Genomic DNA, 27,838 nt, shown 5'->3' with positions numbered 1-27,838 from the left:
CAGTTCCTTTCTAATTTCTGCGGTCCATTTCCCAGGTATAGACAATTGGGAAGCGGATTATCTCTGTCAATCAAGCTTTGCATCCGGGAGAATGGTCTCTTTACCCAGATGTGTTTTTTCAAATTGTTCAGATGTGAGGGCTTCCAGAAATAGATCTGATGGCATCTCAACTACACAAGGAACTTTCCAGGGGCCTATTCAGGTCCGGGGATCCTCAGGCGGAAGCAGTGTATGCATTGACACTTCCTTGGAGTTTTCAATCTGCCTATATTTTTTCGCCTCTGGTTCTTCTTTTTAGAGTGATTTTCAAAATCATCAGGGAGCAATCTTTTGTGTTGCTGGTGGCTCCAGCATGGCCGCACAGGTTTTGGTATATGGTTCTTGTTCGGATGTCCAGTTGCCAATCTTGGTCACTTCCATTAAGGCCGGACCTTATATCTTAACATTCGTTTTTTCCATCAGGAACTCAAATTATTAATTTGATGGTATGGAAATTTAACGCTTTGTACTTTGTCATAGAAGTTTCTCTGACTCGGTGATTAATACTATGTTGTAGGCTCGTAAATCTGTGTCTAGTAAGATTTATTATCGAGTTTGGAAGATTTACATCTCTTGATGCTCTTCTCATAAATTCTCTTGGCATTCTTTTAGAATTCCTTGGATTTTGTAGTTTCTTCAGGATGGTTTGGATAAGGGTTTTTGTCTGCAAGTTCCTTGAAAGGACAAATCTCTGCTTTTTCTGTGCTGTTTTCACAGAAAAATTTGCTAATCTTTCTGTTATTCATTGTTTTGTTCAGGCTTTGGTTCGTATAAAGCCTGTCATTAAGCCAATTTCTCCTCCTTGGAGTCTTAATTTGGTTCTGAGGGCTTTACAGGCTCTTCCGTTTGAGCATATGCTTTCTTTGGACATTAAAATTACTTTCATGGAAAGTATTGTTCCTTTTAGACATCTCTTCAGCTAGAACAGTTTTTGAATTATCTGCTCTTTCTTGTGAGTCTCCTTTTTCTGATTTTTCATCAGGATAAGGTGGTTTTGCTGTCTTCATTTCAATTTTTACCTAAAGTTGTGAATTCTAACAACATTAGTAGAGGAATTATTGTCCCTTCCTTGTGTCCTAATCCTAAGAATTCTTTGGAAAGATTCTTACATTCTTTGGATGTGGTAAGAGTTTTGAAATATTATGTTGAAGCTACTCAGATTTCAGAAAGACTTCTAGTCTATTTGTTATCTTTTCTGGTTTTAGGAAAGGTCAGAAGGCTTCTGCCATTTCTTTGGCATCTTGGTTAAAGCTTTTGATTCATCATGCTTATTTGGAGTCGGGTTAATCCCTGCCTCAGAGGATTACGGCTCATTCTACTAGGTCAGTTTCTACTTCCTGGACTTTTAAGAATGAAGCTTCTGTTGATCAGATTTGCAAAGCAACGACTTGGTCTTCTTTGCATACTTTTACTAAATTCTACCATTTTGATGTTTTCTCTTCTTCAGAAGCAGTTTTTGGTAGAATAGTACTTCAGGCAGCTGTTTCAGTTCGATTCTTCTGCTTATAATTTCAGTTTTTTTCATTATAAAAATTGAAACTTTTGATTTGGGTTGTGGATTAATTTTTCAGCGGAATTGGCTGTCTTTATTTTATCCCTCCCTCTCTAGTGACTCTTGCGTGGAAGTTCCACATCTTGGGTATCTGCTATCCCATACGTCACTAGCTCATGGACTCTTGCTAATTACATGAAAGAAAACATAATTTATGTAAGAACTTACCTGATAAATTCATTTCTTTCATATTAGCAAGAGTCCATGAGGCCCACCCTTTTTGTGGTGGTTATGATTTTTTTGTATAAAGCACAATTATTCTAATTCCTTATTTTTGATGCTTTCGCACCTTTCTTATCACCCCACTTCTTGGCTATTCGTTAAACTGAATTGTGGGTGTGGTGAGGGGTGTATTTATAGGCATTTTAAGGTTTGGGAAACTTTGCCCCTCCTGGTAGGAATGTATATCCCATACGTCACTAGCTCATGGACTCTTGCTAATATGAAAGAAATGAATTTATCAGGTAAGTTCTTACATAAATTATGTTTTAAGCAACTTTGTAATTTACACCTATTATAATTTTTTTATTTCATGATTCAGATAGAGCATGCAATTTTAAGCAACTTTCTACTTTACTCCTATTATCAAATTTTCTTCAATCTCTTGGTATCTTTATTTGAAATGCAAAAATGTATGTTTAGATGCCGGCCCATTTTTGGTAAACAACCTGGGTTGCTCTTGCTGATTGGTGGATAAATGTATCCACCAATGAACAAGTGCTTTCCATGGTACTGAACCAAATAGCTTAGATGCCTCCTTTTTCAAATAAAGATAGCAAGAGAACGAAGAAAAAAATGATAATAGGAGTAAATTAGAAAGTTACTTAAAATTGAATGCTCTATCTGAATCATGAAAGAAAAAAATTGGGTTCAGTTTCCCTTTAATTCTCTTGGTATGCTTTGTTGAAGAAGCATAAATGCACTACTTATTTCTAACTGAACACATGGGTGAGCCAATGACAATCGGTATAAATCTGCAGCCACCAATCAGCAGATGGAACCTAGGTTCTTTCCTGAGCTTTCCTAGATAAACCTTTCAGCAAGGGTTAACAATAGAAGGAAGCAAATTAAATAATAGAAGTAGATTGGAAAGTTGTTTAAAATTGTATGCTCTGTCTAAATCATGAAAGAAATTTTTTGGGTTTCATGTCCCTTTAAGTCATTCAACTTTACAATCACTTTTAGAGTTTCAAGCATGTTTCCAAAGACGCTGCTGATGTAATTATTTTAACCACTTAGCTATAGGTTCTTGTTCCATGTGCAAGATGTCATGTATTGTGCAACTATTGATGTTAGTAGCAGGTGCACTTAACAATACTCTCAGAAAGATAGGTGAACCAATGCTCAATACATATCACTTTGCCTTTAAAATGACCCCCCCCCCTTGGCTACCTCAAGTGTATATTAATATATCCCATAGGCACCAAACTTCAAGATCAAAACAGAATTTTTTTTTTTTTTTATGGTCTTCTCAGTCTCTGTTTTTCAATCCTGTGGTCTAAATTGCAGTCTATAAGAGCAAAACTCTGATCAGGATCTTGCTATGTACTGTGTAGAGAAATTGTGCAAAATCCATTAAAAAGTGTACAGCAACATTGTCAGACTACATGCAGATATTTGATAGTATCTACTCATGTGGAAAATTCAATTGATTGTAAGGGTTACAAAGTCTGGTTTTCCCCCCAGAAGGATACTGTACTGCTTAATAAAAGGTTGTGTTTGAGACAATGTGTTAAAATTATTGACTCAAGTAACCTTGCAGCACCGACTGTTCTTTTTTTTTTGTTGTTTGTTTAGGTATATAGGCACCACCTTTGCTGTGGTCATTTGGGAGCATATATAAATTAACTCTTACACTGGAAAATAAAATCACTGTGAAATGCAAAAATCCTGGGAACAATAACATGCTGTAGATAGATACTACATGATTTAATCGTCAGAAACAAACGTTACTATATTAACACAAATTGTGTATTACTTGACCAATCATACTGCGTAATTCAGCCATCTTGAATACTTTTAAACTAAAGATCAGCTGACACCGGAAGTGTGATCACGGACATTTTGTTCGGCAGAACCGCGGCACTTTTAGCAATTCACGACAGCCATCTTAATGCTCCACCGACGACATTGCAGCAAATACGCGTTTTGCTAGATCACTCATACTTTATTTTTAGATATATCTATTACTCAATATTTGTATTCCTAATTAGTGTTTTATGCACTCGGTGTTAATAAAACTCAACTATTTTTAGTTTTCCGTGATACATAAACTGTCCAGTTTGGTGTACCAATATGGCGTTGCCACACCCTCTTCTTCGAGGTCAATGAAGGCAATGGTATATACACTTATGCCATATTGGTACACCCATGTCTTTTGCCTGTGTTTTTACAAAATATGACCCGGTTACAAGTAGCGATTTCAATTTTCTACTCGGTTTTTGTCTGAGCTTTTTCTCTAACCAGTTTGTAGCTCACACAACCGTCTAGCGGCCGAGTAAGGCAGGTTCTCTACTTCTCTGATAACCACTGGGACTTCCGGTGAGGGCGGGTTCATAGCAGCACGCACCTCCTCTCACCCTCCCAGACCAGCAGAGGCAGCAGCAGAAGCCGCAGCTCCCGCCAGCCCCTCCCGCCGTCGCCATTCCTCGCCCGCCCGGCTCTCTCCTTCCCTCCCTCCCCGGGGCATCTCGCCTCCGGATCGTTCCTTCCTCCCCGTTCATCCCTTGTTTTTCCTTCCCCTCTCCTCCCTTCCCCGTTTATCCCTCTCACTGTTTCTCTTCCCGCCCTTCGTTTCGCATTACACGGCGGTCACCTCAAAGTCCTTTGTAACTTTGCAGGTAAGTAGCGAACCGCGTATCTAATTATTACAGGGTGACATGGCCTTCCCGCGTGGCCTATTTAAAATTGTCTAAAGCGAAGACGCCACGGAAATTATGCCGATTTTAGGCTTTGTTATCGAAATATCAAGGCAGGCCACATTCATTGTAGTGGAAGACCACGTGAGCTGCTCGCTGGATTATGATTTACATTGTTAAAGTAAACAATGTATCTGTATTTAATTTGCAGTAGGTTATGATTTATTACGAGGCCTTTTGCTTTGATCCGCGCGAGAATTGATTTATTCCCACTACACGTGTTTTTTGTGAAGTTTTCCCCTTTGTCGCTTGTTTCACGTAATTGACGTAGTGTTTAATCAGGCTTGTCATCTTTAGCAATGCTAATCAAAGGTTCGGTGTATCAATTAGTAAACATTAATTGATTGACAGGTTCGCTGTTTTGGCCTGCGCTGCCAGATCTGCGGGTCACGTGTTGTAGCGATGAATCTGTTATTGTACGTACCCAGCTGCGTGCGTATCATCCTATGCTCTAGTTTGTCTAAATATCTGCTTATAATCTATGAATTATTGCTGCACGAGGGCGAACGTACATAAATCTCGAGATTTTTTTTTGCTATAACTTTGTTTTGGTAAAGTCATAATTTAAACTTTTGCAATTCATAGAGAATGCAATTGTTAACAACTTTCCAATTTACTTCTATTTCATTTGCTTCATTCTCTACATTTAGCCACCAATCAGCAAGCGCTACCCAGGTTCTGAAACAAAAATGGGACAGCCAAGCTTAGATTCCTGCTTTTCAACTAAATATGGCAAGAGAGAGAAGCAAAATTGATAAGAGCAAATTAGAAAGTTGTTTATAATTGCATGCTCTATCTGAATCATGAAATAAAAAATGGGGCTAGCATCCATTTAAAAAGGCCAGAAACTATGTATGTTGTATTAAGAGGAATGTTTTTGTTTTGAAATATGGGCCATGTTAAGATACATAAAATGAGTGTTTTTATATATATTTTTTTTTATTGTATTTGTGTTAAATGAATCCTTGTTTTTAACCTTGAGATGTCAATGTCCACAAATATCAATCAACCAGTACATTGAGTCCTTAAAGGGACAGTCTACTTGAAAATAGTTTAAAAAAAGATAATCACTTTTAGTACTGAATCTCTCACCCCGTTTTGCATAACCCCAACACTGTTATAGTAATAATTTTAACCTCTGGCTACCTATATCTAAACCACTGCAGACAGCACTTTATCTCAGTGTTTTTTATAAACTTGCATTTTAGCCATTAGTGGTGGTACTTGTATAATCATCGTTCTTCAATGTAGTGAGCACAATGTTATCTATGCAGGCAAATAAAGCAACTTCCAGCATGATGTATATTATACTTCATTACTGAAAGTCCCCTTTATTTGCAGCACTGGTAAATCTTAGCTTTTCAAAAACTATTATTTACCATCACTTTAACAAAATCTCGATTATTTCTGCTGAAGCCAAACTGAAAATTTTAGACCTATATAAGGCAGGCACATTGGGCATCTGAAGCCTTTCATGCTCTTTCAGTTTCTATGTCTGGAACCTAAAATATTTTACAAGAGGGCAATATAAAGGGGTCGATTTATCATGCTACGGCAGCACGGCCCGCTGCAGCTAGTCGCTGGCGGGCTGAACTCCGCAGCTTGGTAAATACTGGACATTTTTGAAAAAGGCTGATGCTGCTGGACTACTGTACTATCTGTGGCTACCCTACATTCTCCATACTCCAGTGGTTCTGACAAGTAATCAATCTGATGGACCCCTGTGGATGTGACCTCTCATTTGAGAATCTTCTTGCTGGCCCCATTTTTAGAGCTTAGATGTGCTACCAGGGCATGCCATCACATTTAGCACTGTTAGAAAGGACTTATTTCTTATCTATTCAGACCGCTGCCCACATTTTATTACACATCTGGGTTAAATTCTTGTTTGAAATTTTCAATAATTAATGCTATGCACTGGCATAAGTAACTGGGAGACCGATAAATGTGATCAGTCAAGTAGCTGATAAAGCTCATTGTATTCCAAGCAGCTGTGCCCCCCCCCCCTGTTGTTGGTGGTGTTTTTTTCCCTCTCTCTGCCTTATGTTGACATAGGCTTTCTATGGAGAATACTGCAGTATTCATATTCTGTGTAGATTGTGTTTAACAGACAAATACAGCCATTTCAAATAACGGATCCCTTGTCAATTTATTACTTAAAAGTGACATGCAACCGTTTTTAATTATGTTGTAAGTGTAACTGTCCTGCATGTTACTGTATTCTTTTCCTTCTATAAAGCTTCCCCCTTTACCCCATCAAAGATGATCACTTCTTGCTTCTGTGTGGAGAACTGATCAGATTAAGGGCATAGTGACAAAGTTTTTTTGGGGAGCATATCTAAAACGTCTCATCGGTACTGCTATCAGTGTTCTCCACTGAAAATTGCCAGCCCGGTGAGGGTAGTGTAATATTTTCTGCTATCCAAAGCACAAATTAATTGCATTATTTTACATAAATATATTTATTTATGCAATAAAAATTAAACATTTTTAATATAGGCTAAAATTTTAGCCGGGTGGTGCACCCGTTTTAAAAGGTCTTGGAGAGAAACACTGGCTATGTTCCTCAAATAAATTTAAAAAGGCAAACTGAACTATACATATTAGCTATGGAGCTATAGGTAGGCTGGTATTGAATGTACTCAAACGTGCCCTATTTCTTTAAATTTCAATAGCTTTTTACTTGCGTGAGCAAAAGTTAACATACGTAATTGCTGCACATTAATGTGCTTGGCATTTGGGTATAATGCAGGCATACTTTAATATTTACAAGGAGACCTACTTAACTGAATTTGGAAGTATTCTGTGAATTCAAGCTGTGTGTAGTCTTTGATCTGATTTTCCATCATGTTGGAAATTAAGACCTTGACAGAACTGTAGTGCATGGACATTATTCAGTGACCTCTATTCTGTTTAAATGTCAAAGGCTGTGAAATTTCTCCCACCCACTACTATCCCAGCTCTGCTTTTAAAGCTGTTTTTGTAACATTGTTTCCTTGAAATGAGTGTTTAAAAAGCAAAAACATTATGCATATGGAATCTTTACATACCCTAAAACACATACACCAGTGGTAACAAGAAGACTTTCTGTATTATAAAATAAATTTTGTTTTTTCTACTTAACCAATTTTTCGGGCACTGTCATGATTGGGCTGTGTTGGTTAGGGCTTGCTCATTAAACACTGCTTCAAAATCCACAGTATTTGAATGAGCCCAATCTATTGCTGGTTGTAAAATATAAACATAGAAATAACACGTGATTCGTACCAGCTGTCTATTAAAGGGTCATTTTAGTCAAAATGAAACTTTCATGATTCAGGTAGGCCATGCAAATTATATTTTTTTTTGTGTGCGCTATAGCGAAGAGGACGGGAGGGAGAGTATCTGGAGACTAGGTCTGAAATGTAGGGGGAGCAGTGCAATTGAGGGCTTTGTGTCAGTGAGAATTTTGTGTTTAATCCTGGAGGCAAGAGGAAGCCAGTGAAGGTATTGGCAGAGAGGTGCAGCAGATGAAGAGCGACGTGCAAGGAAGAAGAGCCTGGCAGAGGGATTCATTATTGATTGTAAAGGAGCTAGGGAGACCAGAGAGGATAGAGTTGCAGTAGTCGAGGCGGGGAAGGATGTGAGTGAATTCAAATCTTTGTTGTCTTGTGTACGGAAATGTCTAATCTTAGCGATGGTTTTTAAGGTGGAAGCGGCAGGCTTTAGCCAAGGACTGAATGTGAGGAGTGAAAGAAAGATCTGAGTCAAGGGCAACCCCCAAGACATCAGGCATGTGAGGTTGGGGTAATGATGGAGTTGTCAACAGTTATAGAGACATGGGAGGTGGAGATTTTGGAAGAAGGGGGGAAAATGAGGAGCTCAGTGTTGGAGAGATTTAGCTTGAGGTAGTGAGAGGACATCCAAGATGAGATATGAGAGACAGTGACACGGGTTAGCAAGGAAGGAGATAGTTCTGGTGTGGAGAGGTAGATTTGGGTATCGTCGGTATACAGACGATAAAGAAGCCCATGGGACTTTATTAAGGAACCTAGTTAGGACATGTAGATTGAGAAGGGGACAAAGTCTTGCGGTACCCCAACAGAAAGAGGTAACGGGGCAGAGGATACCCCAAAGAAGGCTACACTAAAGGTACAGTTAGACAGATAGGAAGAGAACCAAGAGAGCTGTGTCACGGATGCCGAAGGATTGGAGGGTATGGAGCAAAAGAGGGTGGTCGACAGTATCAAAGGCTGCAGACAGATCATGGAGGATAAGCAGAGAGAAGTGGCCTTTTGATTTTGCTGTAAGTAGGTCGTTGGTAACCTTAACAATTGCTGTTGAGTGAAGGGGCGAAATCCAGATTGTCGTGGGTCAAGGAGGGAGTTTAATGTAAGGAAATGGGAAAGATGTGCATATACTAGCTTTTCAAGAAGCTTTGAGGCAAGAGGTAGTAGGGAAATAGGCCGGTTTTTGGATGGGGAGGTTGGATCGTGAGAAGGTTTTTTGAGGATAGGTGTGACTAATGCATGTTTAAGAGATGTGGGAACTATACCAGTGCTGAGGGAGAGGTTGAAGATGTGTGCGAGTATACGGTTATGGGTAGAAGAGAGGGAGGGGAGTAGTTGTGAGGGGATGAGATCATGGAGACAGGTAGTGAGAGTATAGTATAAGGGCAGAAACTTCATCCTCTTTAACATGGGCAAAAAAAGCTAAATTTATGGCTATGTGGGTTTTGGATGATTGTGAGCTTTTGAGGGGGTGGGAGACCGGTAGTATGTTGAGAGCTGATTTCATTTCTGTTGGAGTCGATTTTGTTGAAGTAGCTGGCACAATCTTGGGCTGAGAGAACTTGTGGTGGGGGTGGGCGGGTAAGAGTATTGAATTTGGAGAACAGATGTTTTGGGTTTGAAGAGAGAGTAGAGATAAGAGTAGATAAGTAATGTTGCTTATATAGATTAAGGGCAGAATAGTGGAGAAAGTCAGCAGAACTCCGAGATTTCCTCCAGTGTCGCTCAGCAGTACGGGAACATCTGCGTAGGTACCGTTTCAGAGGAGTATGCCAGGGCTTAGGATGAGTGTATGTTTTCCGATCCATGGTAGGTGGGGCCAGGTTATCAAGGACCGATGTAAGGGTGGAGTTATAGTGGCAGATGGATTCATCAAGACCGGAAATAAAGGGGATGGAAGAGAGAAGAGGTTTCGAGAGCGCTAGCGAGCTGTTGCTGATCTAATGGCTTGATTCTACTGTGAAGTTTAGTGTGAGGGGTGTAGAAGGAGGGAGAGTTGTAGGGAGGGAGGTGATGGTGGTCAGAAAGAGGAAAAGGGGAGTTTTGAGAGAGTGCATAGATAGCTGAAAATCAGATCAAGGGAGTGACCATCTTTGTGAGTGGGAGAGTCAGTCCATTGTGACAGGCCGAAAGAGGAAGTGAGTTGCAGAGGGATCATCAACAGGGAGGTTGAAGTCCCTGAGAATGAGGGCATTGGTATCCAAGGAAAGGAAGTAAGGTAGCCAGACGGCACTGATCTAGAAATAGAGTTGCAGAGCCAGGAGAGCGGTAAATGACTGCAACTCATATAGAGAGGGGAGCGAATCGTGTGTTTTGAATGAAGAAAATGTGAGGGAAGAGAAGGGATGTATTTGTTGAAAGGTGCAACGAGAGGAAAGTAAAATACCAAAAGCCTGACTGCTGTCAACAGAATCTTTCACCATTTGCATACTTCTCATTATGGAGGCAGAAGTCTAAAAGCAAGCACACTTTGAAGGAATTACTACGGCTGTCAGTGAAAAGCTTTACTCATAGTACAGCTATGAGGATTTACCCTCCTCCCAGCCAGTGAGCTTGCCATTTTATCTGGTGTATTTTATTTCCACTTTTAAATGTTGGGTTTTCTTGTCCCTCTGGGTCAGACTACTAAAGCCATTAACTATTTAAGGAAAATGTAGTTATACTACTGTAGCATGGTTACTTCTCACCATACTATTTTCCCTCCTGCAGCTTTCTTTAAATGTTTTCTTATTTTAAAGGGACATAAAACCAGTCTGGATAGTGACAATATAATTATATTTATATGTACTTTAATTACTTTACCTGCAAATTTATACTGCAGTGTTTCGCCATTAACCCTTTCTTTTAATTTTTCAAATTGTACAGCTCTTAACCCCCCCCCCCCCCCCCCCCCCCCACACACACACACAATTCCTTCTATGGCTGTATCTATATCTACTTTTTTGATTTGGTAGAATGCAAGACTTTAACACTCATCTGCTGGAGCATGCCTAGAAGCAAATAAGCTTCAACTCATTTGAAATAAAATGCCTGTGTTTCTGATGCTAAACACCGATAGGGGGGTGGATCAGACTACTCCAGACAGCATGGCTATGTAACTAATTTTGCTTATTTTTGAAAATTATTTTAAAATGCTTGCCAGCAATTTTTAAACTAATTTTTTTTTTATGCAAACTATTTTAACTTGAGAGACATGAAACCCAAATATTTTCTTTCATGGTTCAGAAATGAAATGCCATTTTAAACAACTTCTCAACTATTGTTTAATTTGCTTCCTTCTTATCCTTTGCTGACAGGTTTATCTAGGAAAACTCAGGAGCAAAAAAGAACCTAGGTTCTAGCTGCTGAAAAAAAAATAAAAATATATATATATATATATATATATATATATATATATATATATATATATATATATATATATATATATATATATATATATATATATATATATATAATATATAAATAAAAAATTATTTATTTAAGTGTAGTCAGTCCACGGGTCATCCATTACTTATGGGATTATATCTCTTCCCCAACAGGAAGTTGCAAGAGGATCACCCAAGCAGAGCTGCTATATAGCTCCTCCCCTCACATGTCATATCCAGTCATTCTCTTGCAACCTAACTAAAGATAGGTCGTTGTGAGAGGTGTCTGTGGTGTTTTTAAACTTAGTTTATTTCTTCAATCAAAAGTTTGTTATTTTAAATGGCACCGGAGTGTGCTGTTTGTTTCTCAGGCAGCATTAGAAGAAGAATCTGCCTGCGTTTTCTATGATCTTAACAGACGTAACTAAGATCCACTGGCTGTTCTCGCACATTCTGAGGAGTGAGGTAACTTCAGAAAAGGGGAATAGCATGCAGGGCCCCCCTGCAAACGAGGGATGTGCAGTAAATTATTTTTCTAAGCAATGGAATTGACTGAGAAATTACTGCTGATACCAATGTAATGTAAGTTCAGCCTTAAATGCAGTGGTAGCGACTGGTATTAGGCTGATGAGTGTGTGTACACTGAAGTATTTTTCTAGGGAATGGAATTTGACTCAGAAAATACTGTTAATACTGAAGTAATGTATGAGCCTTAACTGCAGTAGAAGCGACTGGTAGCAGGCTTATTAATAACACTTCATAACTTTTAAAATGTATGTTCAAAACGTTTACTGGCATGTTAATCGTTTTTTGTGAGGTACTTGGTGATAAAACTTATTGGGGCATGATTTTTACCACATGGCTAACTTTTGTTTCTGCATAGAAATAGTTAACTGAGCTTCCCCACTGTTGTAATATGAGTGGGAGGGGCCTATTTTAGCATTTTTTTGCGCAGTAAAAATTCAGTCACAATCTTCCTACTTCATCCTCCATGATCCAGGACGTCTCTAGAGAGCTCAGGGGTCTTCAAAATTCATTTTGAGGGAGGTAATCAGTCACAGCAGACCTGTGACAGTGTGTTTGACTGTGATAAAAACGTTAATTATTAAATTGTTATCCGTTTTTGGGTATTAAGGGGTTAATCATCCATTTGCTGGTGGGTGCAATCCTTTGCTAACTTAATACATTTACTGTGAAAATTTGGTTGCTATAACTAATTTGGTTCATTGTTTCAACTGTGACAGCTTTTTGTGCTTCTTAAAGGCACAGTAGCGTTTTTTATATTGCTTGTAAATTTATTTAAAAAGTTTTTTTCCAAGCTTGCTAGTCTCATTGCTAGTCTGTTTAAACATGTCTGACACAGATGAATCTGTTTGTTCACTATGTATGAAGGCCAATGTGGAGCCCCATAGAAAGTTGTGTACTAAATGCATTGATGTAACTTTAAATAAAAGTCAGTCTTTACATGTAAAGAAATTATCACCAGACAACGAGGGGGAAGTTATGCCGACTAACTCTCCTCACGTGTCAGTACCTTCGCCTCCCGCTCAGGAGGTGCGTGATTTTGTGGCGCCAAGTACATCAGGGGGGCCCTTACAAATCACTTTGCAAGACATGGCTACTGTTATGACAGAAGGATTATCTAAATTGCCAGATTTTAGAGGCAAGCGTGATAGCTCTGGGTTAAGGACAGAGCGCGCTGATGATGTGAGAGCCATGTCCGATACTGCGTCACAATTTGCAGAACATGAAGACGGAGAGCTTCATTCTGTGGGTGACGGATCTGATCCAGGGAGACTGGATTCAGAGATTTCTAATTTTAAATTTAAGCTTGAGAACCTCCGCATATTGCTAGGGGAGGTATTAGCGGCTCTGAATGATTGTAACACGGTTGCAATTCCAGAAAAATTATGTAGGTTGGATAGATACTATGCGGTACCGGTGTGTACTGACGTGTTTCCTATACCTAAAAGGCTTACAGAGATTATTAGCAAGGAGTGGGATAGATCCGGTGTGCCTTTTTTCCCCTCCTCCCATATTTAGGAAAATGTTTCCTATAGACGCCACCACACGAGACTTATGGCAGACGGTCCCTAAGGTGGAGGGAGCAGTTTCTACTTTAGCTAAGCGTACCACTATCCCGGTGGAGGATAGTTGTGCCTTTTCAGATCCAATGGATAACAAATTAGAAAGTTACCTTAAGAAAATGTTTGTTCATCAAGGTTTTATCTTACAGCCCCTTGCATGCATTGCGCCTGTCACTGCTGCGGCGGCATTCTGGTTTGAGTCTCTGGAAGAGGCCATTCGCACAGCTCCATTGGATGAAATTATGAACAAGCTTAGAGCACTTAAGATAGCTAACGCATTTGTTTCTGATGCCGTCGCACATTTAACCAAACTTACGGCTAAGAACTCCGGATTCGCCATCCAAGCGCGCAGAGCGCTATGGCTTAAATCCTGGTCAGCTGACGTGACTTCTAAATCTAAATTGCTTAATATTCCTTTCAAAGGGCAGACCTTATTCGGGCCCGGCTTGAAAGAAATTATCGCTGACATTACGGGAGGTAAGGGCCATGCCCTGCCTCAAGACAGAGCCAAACCAAGGGCTAGACAGTCTAATTTTCGTGCCTTTCGTAACTTCAAGGCAGGAGCAGCATCAACTTCCTCCGCTCCAAAACAGGAAGGAGCTGTTGCTCGTTACAGACAGGGCTGGAAAACTAACAGTCCTGGAACAAGGGCAAGCAGGCCAGAAAACCTGCTGCTGCCCCTAAGACAGCATGAAGAGAGGGCCCCCTATCCGGAAACGGATCTAGTGGGGGGCAGACTTTCTCTCTTCGCCCAGGCTTGGGCAAGAGATGTCCAGGATCCCTGGGCGTTGGAGATCATATCTCAGGGATATCTTCTGGACTTCAAAGCTTCTCCTCCACAAGGGAGATTTCATCTTTCAAGGTTATCAGCAAACCAAATAAAGAAAGCGGCTTTTTTTACGCTGTGTACAAGACCTCTTACTAATGGGGGTGATCCACCCAGTTCCGCGGACGGAACACCGGCAAGGATTCTATTCAAATCTGTTTGTGGTTCCCAAAAAAGAGGGAACCTTTAGACCAATCTTGGACTTAAAATCTTAAACAAATTCTTAAGAGTTCCATCATTCAAAATGGAAACTATTCGAACCATCCTATCCATGATCCAAGAGGGTCAGTACATGACCACTGTGGACTTAAAGGATGCCTACCTTCACATACCGATTCACAAGGATCATTATCGGTACCTAAGATTTGCCTTCTTAGACAGGCATTACCAGTTTGTAGCTCTTCCCTTCGGGTTAGCTACGGCTCCAAGAATCTTTACAAAGGTTCTGGGCTCACTTCTGGCGGTACTAAGACCGCGAGGCATAGCGGTGGCTCCGTACCTAGACGACATTCTGATACAAGCGTCAAGTTTCCAAACTGCCAAGTCTCATACAGAGATAGTTCTGGCATTTCTGAGGTCGCATGGGTGGAAGGTGAACGTGGAAAAGAGTTCTCTATTACCACTCACAAGGGTTCCCTTCCTAGGGACTCTTATAGATTCTGTAGAGATGAAAATTTACCTGACGGAGGCCAGGTTATCAAAACTTCTAAATGCTTGCGTGCCCTTCATTCCATTCCACACCCGTCAGTAGCTCAGTGCATGGAAGTTCTCGGCTTAATGGTCTCGGCAATGGACATCGTACCATTTGCGCGCCTGCATCTCAGACCGCTGCGATTGTGCATGCTAAGTCAGTGGAATGGGGATTACTCAGATTTGTCCCCTCTACTAAATCTGGATCAAGAGACCAGAGATTCTCTTCTATGGTGGCTTTCTCGGCCTACCTGTCCAAGGGGATGACCTTTCGCAGGCCAGATTGGACAACAGACGCCAGCCTTCTAGGTTGGGGCGCAGTCTGGAATTCCCTGAAGGCTCAGGGATATTGGACTCAGGAGGAGAAACTCCTCCCAATAAATATTCTGGAGTTAAGAGCAATATTCAATGCTCTTCTAGCTTGGCCTCAGCAATACTGAGGTTCATCAGATTTCAGTCGGACAACATCACGACTGTGGCTTACATCAACCATCAAGGGGGAACCAGGAGTTCCCTAGCAATGTTGGAAGTCTCAAAGATAATTCGCTCGGCAGAGTCTCACTCTTGCCACCTGTCAGCGATCTACATCCCAGGCGTGGAGAACTGGGAGGCGGATTTTCTAAGTCGCCAGACTTTTCATCCGGGGGAGTGGGAACTTCATCCGGAGGTTTTCGCTCAACTGATTCATCGTTGGGGCAAACCAGATCTGGATCTCATGGCGTCTCGCCAGAACGCCAAGCTTCCTTGTTACGGATCCAGGTCCAGGGACCCGGGAGCGGTGCTGATAGATGCTCTGACAGCCCCTTGGGTCTTCAACATGGCTTATGTGTTTCCACCATTTGCGATGCTTCCTCGACTGATTGCCAAGATCAAACAGGAGAGAGCATCGGTGATTCTGATAGCGCCTGCGTGGCCACGCAGGACCTGGTATGCAGACCTAGTGGACATGTCGTCCTGTCCACCATGGTCTCTGCCTCTGAGGCAGGACCTTCTAATTCAGGGTCCTTTCAACCATCCAAATCTAATTTCTCTGAGGCTGACTGCATGGAGATTGAACGCTTGATTCTATCAAAGCGTGGCTTCTCGGAGTCAGTTATTGATACCTTAATACAGGCTAGGAAACCTGTTACCAGAAGAATTTACTATAAGATATGGCGTAAATATTTATATTGGTGCGAATCCAAGAGTTACTCATGGAGTAAGGTTAGGATTCCTAGGATATTGTCTTTTCTACAAGAGGGTTTAGAAAAGGGCTTATCCGCTAATTCGTTAAAGGGACAGATTTCTGCTCTGTATTCTTCTACACAAGCGTCTGGCAGAAATTCCAGACGTTCAGGCTTTTTGTCAGGCTTTAGCTAGGATTAAGCCTGTGTTTAAGACTGTTGCTCCGCCGTGGAGCTTAAACTTAGTTCTTAACGTTCTGCAAGGCGTTCCATTTGAACCCCTTCATTCCATTGATATCAAGCTGTTATCTTGGAAAGTTCTGTTTTTGATGGCTATTTCCTCGGCTCGAAGAGTCTCTGAGTTATCTGCCTTACATTGTGATTCTCCTTATCTGGTTTTTCATTCAGACAAGGTAGTTCTGCGTACTAAACTTGGGTTCTTACCTAAGGTAGTTTCTAACAGGAATATCAATCAAGAGATTGTTGTTCCATCATTGTGTCCTAACCCTTCTTCAAAGAAAGACCGACTTTTGCATAATCTGGACGTAGTCAGTGTTCTGAAGTTCTATTTGCAGGCAACTAAAGATTTTCGTCAAACTTCTTCCCTGTTTGTCGTTTACTCTGGACAGAGGAGAGGTCAAAAGGCTTCGGCTACCTCTCTCTCCTTTTGGCTTCGTAGCATAATACGTTTAGCCTATGAGACTGCTGGACAGCAGCCTCTTGAAAGAATTTCAGCTCATTCTACTAGAGCTGTGGCTTCCACCTGGGCCTTTAAAAATGAGGATTCTGTTGAACAGATTTGCAAGGCTGCGACTTGGTCTTCACTTCACACTTTTTCAAAATTTTACAAATTTGACACTTTTGCTTCTTCGGAGGCTATTTTTGGGAGAAAGGTACTTCAGGCAGTGGTTCCTGCCTTGTCCCTCCCTTCATCCGTGTACTTTAGCTTTGGTATTGGTATCCCATAAGTAATGGATGACCCGTGGACTGACTACACTTAACAAGAGAACATAATTTATGCTTACCTGATAAATTTATTTCTCTTGTAGTGTAGTCAGTCCACGGCCCGCCCTGTCTTTTAAGGCAGATCTAAATTTTAATTAAACTCCAGTCACCACTGCACCCTATGGTTTCTCCTTGCTTGTCTTGTTTCGGTCGAATGACTGGATATGACATGTGAGGGGAGGAGCTATATAGCAGCTCTGCTTGGGTGATCCTCTTGCAACTTCCTGTTGGGGAAGAGATATAATCCCATAAGTAATGGATGACCCGTGGACTGACTACACTACAAGAGAAATAAATTTATCAGGTAAGCATAAATTATGTTATTTATTTTGTATGTGTGTCTCTCTCCGGTAGTGCATTGCTGCTCCTACAACAAATGATAACAAAATAATGAAGCCAATTTGGTAATAGAAGTAAACTTGAAAGTTGTTTTAAAATGGTATGTACTACATAAATCATGAAGGGAAAAAAAAGAACTTAATTTTCATGTCCCTTTTTAATTAGCCCTTTTTAGGATATGCACAGTTCTCAACATGTTTTATGGCACTTAAACTCATTACAGAATTCAGTTGGTAAAGCTCTGCATTTTATACTTGGCGCCATCCTCTTGTTGGCCGTCTATTGCGTCATCCTGCTATAGGAGCAGTGCTGTTTCACAGATCTGCTTTTTGACAGCTGCACTTTTTATTTCAGTTTAGCTCACATAAAAGAGAAGTGTTACATTTTTGCACAGTCTAAACGCTTAACCAATAAGCTCCAAAATGGCGCCGCCCAATGTGTATACAGAGTTTCACGGACATACTTGTAAGGGGTTAAAATAAGAGACAACAGCAGGCACAGGAGGAACAATAGCATAGTGAGTAGTAACCATTCTGTTGTAGTTGTACTCGTCAGTTTAATGTCCCTTTCCATTTTTTATTCACCTGCACTTTAGTGTGATGGCAGTTTCCTCCCTTTTAAATGAGGCTATTGGGTGCCTCTAGCTGCTGTGGGACAGTGATTCTACACACACACACACACACTTGTAAAAGGAAATAGTCTGCTTTAGCGGATGATATGTCAAACCATTTTAGTACTGTCAACTTTTTGATGTGAAGGTGTTGCAGATAATGTGTATGCACAATGACTGTTTGGATATCAATTTATAGTTTGGCTGGTATCTCTAACTTCCAAAGCTGTATGGGTGTGGACATTAACATGCCCCCCGAACTTAAACAATTTCCATCCTTCATAAAGACCTATAGAAACCCTATGGGACAGTACATTGCAACTCTAGATTGTTTATAGAACAGATAGACCAATACCAGTTATAAGGCTTAGCAGTAAATTACTAACCTAATGTGTACTAGATTGTTGGGTCTTCTTAAATATGTTTTTATTCATATTTTTAAGATTAATTTCTACAATATGCTCTTCATTAACTCAGTCTCGTCTTCAGTGACCAAAGATCAGACTTGTACAGCACCTGATACAACAGAACTTGGTTAACCATGGACACCGGTGTTATTGAAGGAGGCCTGAATGTTACACTCACCATTCGGCTGCTTATGCATGGAAAGGTGGGTAATCTCATGAATGGTCCTTATCGGTTTGACCTTGTAACTTAAGTAATGAAGCATGTGAATCACTTATATGTATTTACATTTTTTTTTTTTTTTTTTTTTGAGTATTGAGGTGTCTCCTCTTGCTTGCCTCCACGTGAGGCTTGAAAACAGATAATTGTATGGTTAACAGTAAAGTTAAATATAGGAAGTCTAAATTCTAAAGTGTTTGTATATTTTTATTTCCAGGAAGTTGGAAGCATAATTGGAAAGAAAGGAGAGTCTGTTAAGAAGATGCGTGAGGAGGTAAACAATTTTGTATAGTGTATAGAATGATTATAGCAATGATTAGGAATTTTAGATCATGCAATCCTGAAAATTATCGGAAAGAGGCTAATGCACTTGAACATTTTTACTTAGTGTGCTGTTGCCAATTAGGACAGATATCAACCAATCCCCTTGCAGCATGTAGAAGTATTGGGGTTCTGCATTGCATGGTTGGCATGAGGGGTATAAATGTTAAAGGGACACTAAACCCAATTTTTTTTTTTTTTTATAATTCATATAGAGCATGCAATTTTCTAATTTAGTCCTATTATAAATTTTTCTTTGTTCTCTTGCTATATCTTTATTTAAAAAGCAGGAATGTGATGCCTAGGAGCCCGGCCCATTTTTGATTGAGGACCTGGGTTATGCTTGCTTTTAGTGAGTAAATGTAAGCCTCCAATAACAATAAGCAAGCACTATCCATGGTGCTGAACCTAAAATGGGCTGGTTGCTAAGATTTACATTCCTGCTTTTAAAATAAAGATAGCAAGACAACAAATTAGAGTAAATTAGAAAGTTGCTTAAAATGTCATGCTTTATCTGAATCCTGAAAGAAAAAAATTGGGTTCAGTGTCCCTTTAACTTTCAGAGCTAAATTAGAAAAGCAGGCCAAATCAGTGTATTTGTAGTGGGTCGCACAACCCCCCCCCCCCCCCCCATCAATTTTATTTTTGTTTTTTCCTCAAAGAGTGGTGCTCGCATTAACATCTCAGAAGGAAATTGTCCTGAAAGAATAATTACTCTAGCAGGTCCTACAAATGCTATCTTCAAAGCCTTTTCAATGATCATTGACAAACTGGAAGAGGTAAGCTTGATACCATTAATACAGGACTTTTGTCTTGAAAGTGGAAAAACTTTGAGCTTTATGTATGAAATTGTGAGATCCTAAACCCTAATGTGAAGGTTAACAATTAACTTTTTCTTCTTTCTTCTTCCGCTTAGGATATCAGTAGCTCTATGACAAACAGTACTGCATCCAGCAAACCTCCGGTTACTTTGCGTTTGGTGGTTCCTGCCAGCCAATGTGGATCCCTTATTGGGAAAGGAGGATGCAAAATAAAGGAAATCAGAGAGGCAAGTACACAAATTCATAAGTGGTATTGACACATTTGTCATTTACTCATTGCAGATATAAAGTACCATACTCTGGGATATTAAAAGGCTCCTCAAGATGTTTAATTTAATATCAGTTTTAAATGCGCAGTAAAAATTAATTTTCAGGATTCAGAGCGTGCACATTTAAATCGCCTATTACCAAATTGGCTTTGTTCTTTTTATATACTTTGTTGTACAGTAGGCTCAAAAGTTACAATGCACTAATAGGAGCTAGCTGAATGTTTGAGTAAATGAGGAGGCATTTGTGTAGCTACCTATCACCAGCTAGCTTCCAGTAGTGCATTTCTGACCTGAGCTTTCTAGGTATGTGCTTAAAGGATATTGAATTAGAAGTAAATTGGAAAGTTGTTTCACAATTGCATGCTCTGTCTAAAACGGTTACAGTTTGAGTTTACTGTATCTTTAAGGGAATTTTCGTAGATCGATATCTTAAAGTGTAAAGTATTTAATGTTTTTTTTTTTTTTTTTTAAATAAGCAAAATATTTCTAGCCATGCAATCTGGAGTAGTCTGATCCACCCCCTCTTATCAGTGTTTAGCATCAGAAACAAGCGTTGTATTTCAACTGAGTTCCCAGCAGCTTATTTGCTTCTATCCATGCTCCAGCAGATGAGTGTTAAAGTCGTAGTCTTGCATTCTACCAAATCAAAGGTGGATATTGATGCAGCCATAAATGGAATTGTTGTGGGGGGGGGGGGGGTGTTGGAGATGTACAATTCGAAACTTAAAAGAAAGGGTTAATGACAAGGCACTGCAGTATAAATTTGCAGGTAAAGTAATTAAAGTACATATATTTTGTCTATCACAACTTGTTTTATGTCCCTTTAAACTGTAAAGTTTAGGTATGTGCATTTGCAGTATTTGGGCAGATTTTAAATGCCACAAGCCAAAGTTGGGTATATGGGTTTAAAAACCACTAGTCCTGTAAGAGTAAGGGGTTGCAGTGGTCAAGTCAAACATGTTTTGCTTTTTCCTATCTTTAGCAATAAGTGGATTATTAACTTCTTTCTATCTAGTCAAGTAACTGTTAACCCCTTAATCTACTAAACTATATTTCTTTTACAAGATATGACAAGTCAACGGATTTCATCCTTGCTTATGGGATTACGCCTCCTGGTCAGCAGGAGGAGGCAAAGAGCACCACGGCAGAGCTGTATATATAGCTCCTCCCTTCCCTCCCACTCCAGTCATTCTCTTTGCCTGTGTTAGTGATAGGAAGAGGTAAAGTGAGGTGTTTAGATTCTTCAATCAAGAGTTTATTATTTTCAAATGGTGCCAGTGTGTACTATTTTACTCAGGGTACAGCTATAGGGTCTGTGCAGATTACATCCGTTCCTCTGTGACTACTAATAGGGGCTGCCCTGATGAATATGGTCTTAGCAAATTTTATCTAAGACCCAGTTTGTTCCCACAGATTCCTGGAGGAGATGAAGGACCTCTTGCAGTGTGGGACGAGTCATGTTACTCAACATGGAGGTATGTGCAGTCTTTTATTTCTGTGACACTTGGTACCTCAGAAAGGACTGTCTTTCTCTCTATAAGCTGACCTATGTCTGTGCCCTATTATTCTTGGAGCAGGATATGGCTTGGGGCAAACAGAGAAGGCTGCTATCATTATGGGACATAATGAAACTAGTGGGTGCGGTAGTAATTTAAGATACACTATTTCAGTGCTTGACGAATATGTTCAAAAATTAGGAGCCAATAAGAATATTTAGGAGCCAGGCATATTTTTTAGGAGCCAGATAGTTGGATTTGTTTAGAGATATATGGAGAATAACCCAAAAAGTTAGGAGCCAGGGGTAAAATTCTAGGAGCCAGTGGCTCCCAGGCTCCTGGTTTTGTAGAGCCCTGCGTGACTATTTTAACCATTTCATGTGTGGACTGACGCTGGGGGTCCTCGTAGTAGTGCTCTCCGGATCACGTTAGTTTTAATACGCTTGCGGCATTAGGATGTGACATGAACAGGGGGACTGGCTTAATGTGGGGCACTTTTATGAGGTGCAACACTACTCCGGCGGCTCCATTTTTGTTGTTACTATAGAGTAATGAGCTGCGCAGGAGTTCCGCTCTGATACGCCCACAATGGGTGAGGCAGTCTTTCGCGCGCAAGTAGAAGCAGCGCCGTGTCTGTCTGGACCGCATGGGTAGTTAGAACTCAGGCGGTCTAGACACTGCTGCACGGGTGACATTCTTCTGTCTCAGAGAGGGGGGCAGGTAAGCGCCGCAGCAGAGTTGTGTCGAGGTGTTTAAATTTTGAAGTGTCTAAATTTGAGGGCGCAGTTATCCTTTAAAAGTTAACTGTTCAGGAGATATGTGTAACTGCGACTTTAATTTTTCAAGGCCACAATTTATTAGAGTTTTTCGTTAGCACAGAGTGCTGCGCTAAAGTTTATTTTTATTTTTTTAAGGCACAGTTTTTATTCTACAACTAGTTTGTGCATAAAAAGTGTTTGATATAACTGAATACAATTTGTTTTTTTTTTTTTACTATGGATGACCTGGAAGCCATTACTTGTTCCATGTGTTTAAATGCCATTGTGGAACCCTTGCTTACTTTTTGCCCCTCATGCACTGAGAGGGCATTACAATGTAGAGAGCAAATTTTTCTTTAACAAAGATATAGCTCAGGATGTTTCTCAGACTGAGACTCGGGGTATGCCAATTCTTTCTCCCCAAGCGTCACAGCCCTTAACACCCACTCAACCGACGCCATGTTCTTCAACTGCATCCACTTCGTTTACTCTGCAGGATATGGCTGCAGTTATGTCATCCGCTCTTACAGAAATTTTATCCAAGTTGCCAGTTTTGCAGGGCAAACGCCACTTTGGTTCCTGCGACTTCTGATGCTTTGATGGCTATCTCCGATGTGCCCTCCCAGGGATCTGATTTTGGGGGGGGGGGGGGGTAGGGAACTTCTGTCTGAGGGGGAACTTTCTGACTCAGGGAGTGCGTTGCCTCAGACAGACTCTGACGTCATGTCCTTCAGATTTAAGCTTGAACACCTCCGTCTGTTACTACGGGAGGTTTTAGTGACTCTGGGTGACACTTGACTCTATTGTGGTACCGCCAGAGAAATTGTGTAAGATGGACAAATACTTAGAGGTTACTTCTTATTCTGATTTTCCGGTTCCTAAGAGAATTTTGGAAATTATGCGGGAATGGGAAAGACCGGGTATTCGGTTATCACCTTCTAATTTTAAGAAAATGTACCCTATAGCTGACTCTGTTCGGGATTCTTGGCAAAGACCCTGTTCAGGCCTGACTTGAAAGAAATCATTTCTGACATGGGAGGTAAGGGTCATCTCCTTCAGGATAAAACATCCAAACAAAGGGGTAAACAGAATAATTTTCGTTCATTTCGAAATTTCAAGGGAGTCCCCTCCTCTTCTTCCGCTAAACAGGAAGGGAATTTTGCACAAGCCAAGTCCATCTGGAACAAGAGTAAACAACCCAAGAAGCTCGCAGCTGCTCCCAAGACAGCATGAAGGGGCGGCCCCCGATCCGGGACCGGATCTAGTAGGGGGCAGACTTTCTTTGTCCAGGCTTGGATAAGAGACGTTCAGGATCCCTGGACACTAGAAATTGTGTCTCAAGGGTATCGTTTGGAGTTAAAAAATTCCCTCCCAAAGGGAAGGTTTCTTCTTTCACGATTATCTGTAGGCCAGATAAAGAGAGACGTTCTTACGTTGTGTTAAAGACCTCTCCACTATGGGAGTAATTTGTCCCGTTCCAATGCAGGGGTTTTACTCGAATCTTTTCGTAGTTCCAAAAAAAGAGGGAACATTCCGACCCATTTTAGATCTCAAGAGTCTAAACAAGTTTCTGAGTCCCATCCTTCAAGATGGAGACTATTCAGACAATTCTTCCATTGATCCAGGAGGGTCAATATATGACTACCGTGGACTTTAAGGATGCATATCTTCATATTCCTATCACCAGTTTCTAAGGTTTGCCTTCCTGGAAAAACTTTCAGTTCATGGCTCTTCCTTTCAGACTGGCCACAGCACCCAGGATCTTCAAGAAGGTTCTAGGGTCTCTACTGGCGGTTCTCAGACCGGGGCATTGCAGTGGCGCCTTATCTGGACGATATTCTGATCCAGGTGTCTTTTCAACTGACAAAATCTCATACAGACATGATTCAGTCCTTTCTAAGGACTCACGGGTGGAAGGTGAATCTAGAAAAGTTAACTAATTCTACAGACAAGGGTTCCTTTTCTGGGAACTCTAATAGATTCTATATCCATGAAAATTTTCTTGATGGAAGTCAGAAAGTTAAAGATTTTGAATACATGCCGAGCCCTTCAGTCCAATCCTTGGCCATCAGTGGCTCAGTGCATGGAGGTAATTGGATTGATGGTGGTGGCAATGGGACCTCATTCCGTTTGCTCGTTTTCATCTCATACCGCTACAACTGAGCATGCTCAGGCAGTGGAATGGAGATTATGCAAATTTATCTCCTCAGATAGATCAGGAGACAACAGACTCTTCTTTGGTGGTTGTCGCCGGATCATCTGTCCCAAGGGACATGCTTCCGCAGACCCTCATGGGTGATAGTGACGAAGTCTGGCCTTCCGTGAAGGCTCAGGGTGTGTGGACTCGGTCGGAGTCTCTACTTCCAATCAATATTCTGAAATTGAGAGCAATATTCAATGCGCTTCAGGCTTGGCCTCAGTTGGCTTCGGCCAAATTCATCCATTTTCAGTCAGACAACATCACGACTGTGGCTTACGTCAATCATAGAGGAACAAGGAGTTCCTTAGCGATGACAGAATTATCCAAGATAATTCGGTGGGTGGAGGCTCACTCTTATCTGTCAGCAATCTACATCCCAGGAGTGGACAACTGGGAAGCGGATTTTTTGAGCAGACAGAAGTTTCATCCGGGGGAATGGGAACTCCATCCGGGGGTCTTTGCCACTCTGATTCTCAGATGGGGCAGGCTGGATCTTATGGCATCTCGTCGGAATGCCAAGCTCCCGAGATACGGATCCAGGTCCAAGGATCCCCAGGCTGAACTGATAGATGCCTTGGTCGTTCAACCTAGCTTGTGTTTCCACGGTTTGCTCTCCTTCCCCGGGTGATTGCTTGAATCAAACAGGAGAGGGCTTCTGTGATTCTCATCGCTCCTGCGTGGCCTCGCAGGACTTGGTATGCCGATCTGGTGGACAAGTCCTATCTGCCACCGTGGAAGCTTCCATTGTGGCAGGACCTTCTCATTCAGGGACCCTTCCATCATCCGAATCTAGTTTCTCTGCAACTGACTGCTTGGAGATTGAACGCTTGATTTCATCTAAGCAAGGGTTCTCTGATTCGGTCATTGATACCTTGATTCCGGCACGTAAGCCTGTTACCAGAAGGATTTACCATAAGATATGGCGTAAATATCTTTATTGGTGCAAATCCAAGGGCTACTCATGGAGTAGGGTTAGGATTCCCAAGATTTTATCTTTTCTCCAAGAAGGATTGGGGTAAGGGTTGTCAGCAAGTTCCTTAAAGGGACAGATTTCTGCTTTGTCTATTTTGCTACACAAGCGTCTGGCAGATCGTTCCAGACGTTCAGTCTTTTTGTCAGGCTCTGACTCGAATCAAGCCTGTATTTAGACCAATTGCTCCACCTTGGAGTTTGAGTTTAGTTCTTAATGTTCTTCAAGGAGTTCCGTTTAAACCCATTCATTCCATAGATATTAAGTTGTTATCTTGGAAAGTTTTATTTCTGGTTGCTATTTCTTCTGCTCGCAGAGTTTCTGAGCTTTCAGCTTTACAATGTGATTCTCCTTATCTTATTTTCCATTCTGATAAGGTACATACCAAATCTGGTTTCCTTCCTAAGGTTGTTTCTAATAAGAATATTAGTCAGGAAATTGTTGTTCCTTCCTTGTGTCCTAACCCTTCTTATAAGGAGCAGCGGCTGTTACATAACTTGGACGTGGTCCGTACCCTGAAGTTTTACTTGCAAGTGACTAAAGATTTTCGTTAATCATCTTTATTATTTTTTTTCTGGAAAGCGTAGGGGCCAAAAAGCTACGGCTACCTCTTTCTTTTTGGCGGAAGAGTATCATCGGTTTTGCATATGAGACTACTGGACAGCAGCCTCCTGAAAGAATTACGGCTCATTCTACTAGGGCTGCGACTTCCTCATGGGCATTTAAAAATGATGCTTCTGTTGAACAGATTTGCAAGGCTGCAACTTGGTAGTCTCTTCACACTTTGTCCAAATTTTACAAATTTGATACTTTTGCCTCATCCAAGGCTGTTTTTGGGAGAGAGGTTCTTCAAGCAGTGGTGCCTTCCGTTTTAGGTTCCTGTCTTGTCCCTCCCTTTCATCCGTGTACTATAGCTTTGGTATTGTATCCCATAAGTAAGGATGAAATCCGTGGACTCGTCATATCTTGTAAAAGAAAAGGAAATGTATGCTTACCTGATAAATTTATTTTACGATATGACGAGTCCACAGCCCGCCCTGTCATTTCTAAGACGGGTATTTTTTTGTTAAACTTCAGTCACCTCTGCACCTTTGGCTTTTCCTTTCTCTTCCTAACTTCGGTCGAATGACTGGAGTGGGAGGGAAGGGAGGAGCTATATAAACAGCTCTGCTGTGGTGCTCTTTGCCTCCTCCTGCTGACCAGGAGGCGTAATCCCATAAGGATGAAATCCGTGGCCTCGTCATATCGTAAAAGAAACAAATTTATCAGGTAAGCATAAATTTCCTTATATTTTTTTTTTTCTCCACCCTTAACACTGTGTATATAGTTTTAAAGTGAAGGTAAATTTTGATGCTAAAGTGCCTGGTTTTTAAAAATTTGATTAAAAACTGGGGCACTTTAATTAATCAAAATTTACACTAAGTCCCCTATGTCTTGCGCGAGCACGCACATTTTCAATAGTGACGCAATTGTTATGCAAAGCCCCCAATGAGGGGGTGAGGGCTGTTAAACTAAGATTTCTTGCTTTTAAGTGATAGAAATCTTACTCTTATTTAAACTAGTTTTCAGACCGTTTGATAAATCCCAAGTCACTCAACCACTCCTGAAACTTCTGCTCTCTGATTTTTAGAGAGATGCTATCTAAAAATGTGTGGTCAGCTCTAAAGTTTTTTACTTAGACTTTAGTCTCCTGGAAAGTCTTAAACTGTTATTCTCTCTTATTGCACAGTTATGTGCCGAGAGTAGAGGAGTTTCAGAAACTTAAAGCTTAGAGTAAAGCTTATTAAGCTTCAAGCTATTTATTGTTGAACACACTGGCAACTTAACATGCATCTCATTTCAGAGTACAGGGGCCCAGGTCCAAGTAGCAGGGGATATGCTACCTAATTCCACAGAAAGGGCAATCACAATTGCTGGCATTCCTCAGTCTATCATAGAATGCGTGAAGCAGATCTGTGTGGTCATGTTGGAGGTGAGTATTGATTGTGGGTCATCGTGTCATCTGTGGTTTAATTGCCTATATATGCGATTGGCCATCAGCCAATAAGACTAGTATAGACTGACTTATGCACAGTATGAACTGGTGCTTCAGTAAGAATATAAAGACACTGCGAAACTTGATAATGGAAGTAAATAGGGAATGTTAATTGTTATGGTGAATAAAATTCTTTGGGAGTTAAGTATTCCAGTGTGCAGTAGATAACTTGGTATTAGTTCCACTTGGGAGGTTCACTTTTAAATTTTAAAGCTTAACCATTCACACACTTTGTGCTCTTTTTTTAAATACAAATATTGAGTACCAGGTTTCTTTAAAATTTGTTAAATTGCATGTGTGCTTTTATTTAAAAAATAATGGACTTTCTAGTTGGTAACTTTTAAAACATTACATTTTCTTGATTATAACACTATGAATCCTTTTGGATGTCAAGCATGTAGTAAAAATGCAAGTTGGCTTGGATAATAATGTAAAAGTGCTTTAAACCGTTGGTGTATAGTAACACACAAGTCAAAATTAA

General features: G+C 40.7%; 1 protein-coding gene across 6 annotated transcripts in view; it reads left to right on the top strand.

Annotated features, from left to right (window-relative positions):
• Positions 1–4,165: 4,165 nt before the first annotated feature.
• PCBP2 (poly(rC) binding protein 2) overlaps positions 4,166–27,838 on the top strand; it is a 46,759-nt gene continuing 23,086 nt past the window's right edge. For 2 of the 6 annotated variants that reach the window (XM_053708302.1, XM_053708299.1), the window contains exons 1-6: positions 4,166–4,431; positions 18,341–18,473; positions 18,705–18,761; positions 19,471–19,587; positions 19,725–19,856; positions 27,166–27,294. In XM_053708302.1, coding sequence (XP_053564277.1) covers positions 18,405–18,473; positions 18,705–18,761; positions 19,471–19,587; positions 19,725–19,856; positions 27,166–27,294 — 504 coding nt within the window. In that variant the 5' untranslated portion in view covers positions 4,166–4,431; positions 18,341–18,404. The remainder of the gene's footprint in view (positions 4,432–18,340; positions 18,474–18,704; positions 18,762–19,470; positions 19,588–19,724; positions 19,857–27,165; positions 27,295–27,838) is intronic. The other 4 variants (XM_053708305.1, XM_053708303.1, XM_053708300.1 and 1 more) reach the window with 3 other exon arrangements.

The sequence above is a fragment of the Bombina bombina genome, chromosome 3 (assembly GCF_027579735.1).
Source record: "Bombina bombina isolate aBomBom1 chromosome 3, aBomBom1.pri, whole genome shotgun sequence".
Lineage (NCBI taxonomy): Eukaryota > Metazoa > Chordata > Amphibia > Anura > Bombinatoridae > Bombina > Bombina bombina.
The sequence above is the reverse complement of the archived record's forward strand: the minus strand, read 5'-3'. Positions and strand labels throughout refer to the sequence as shown.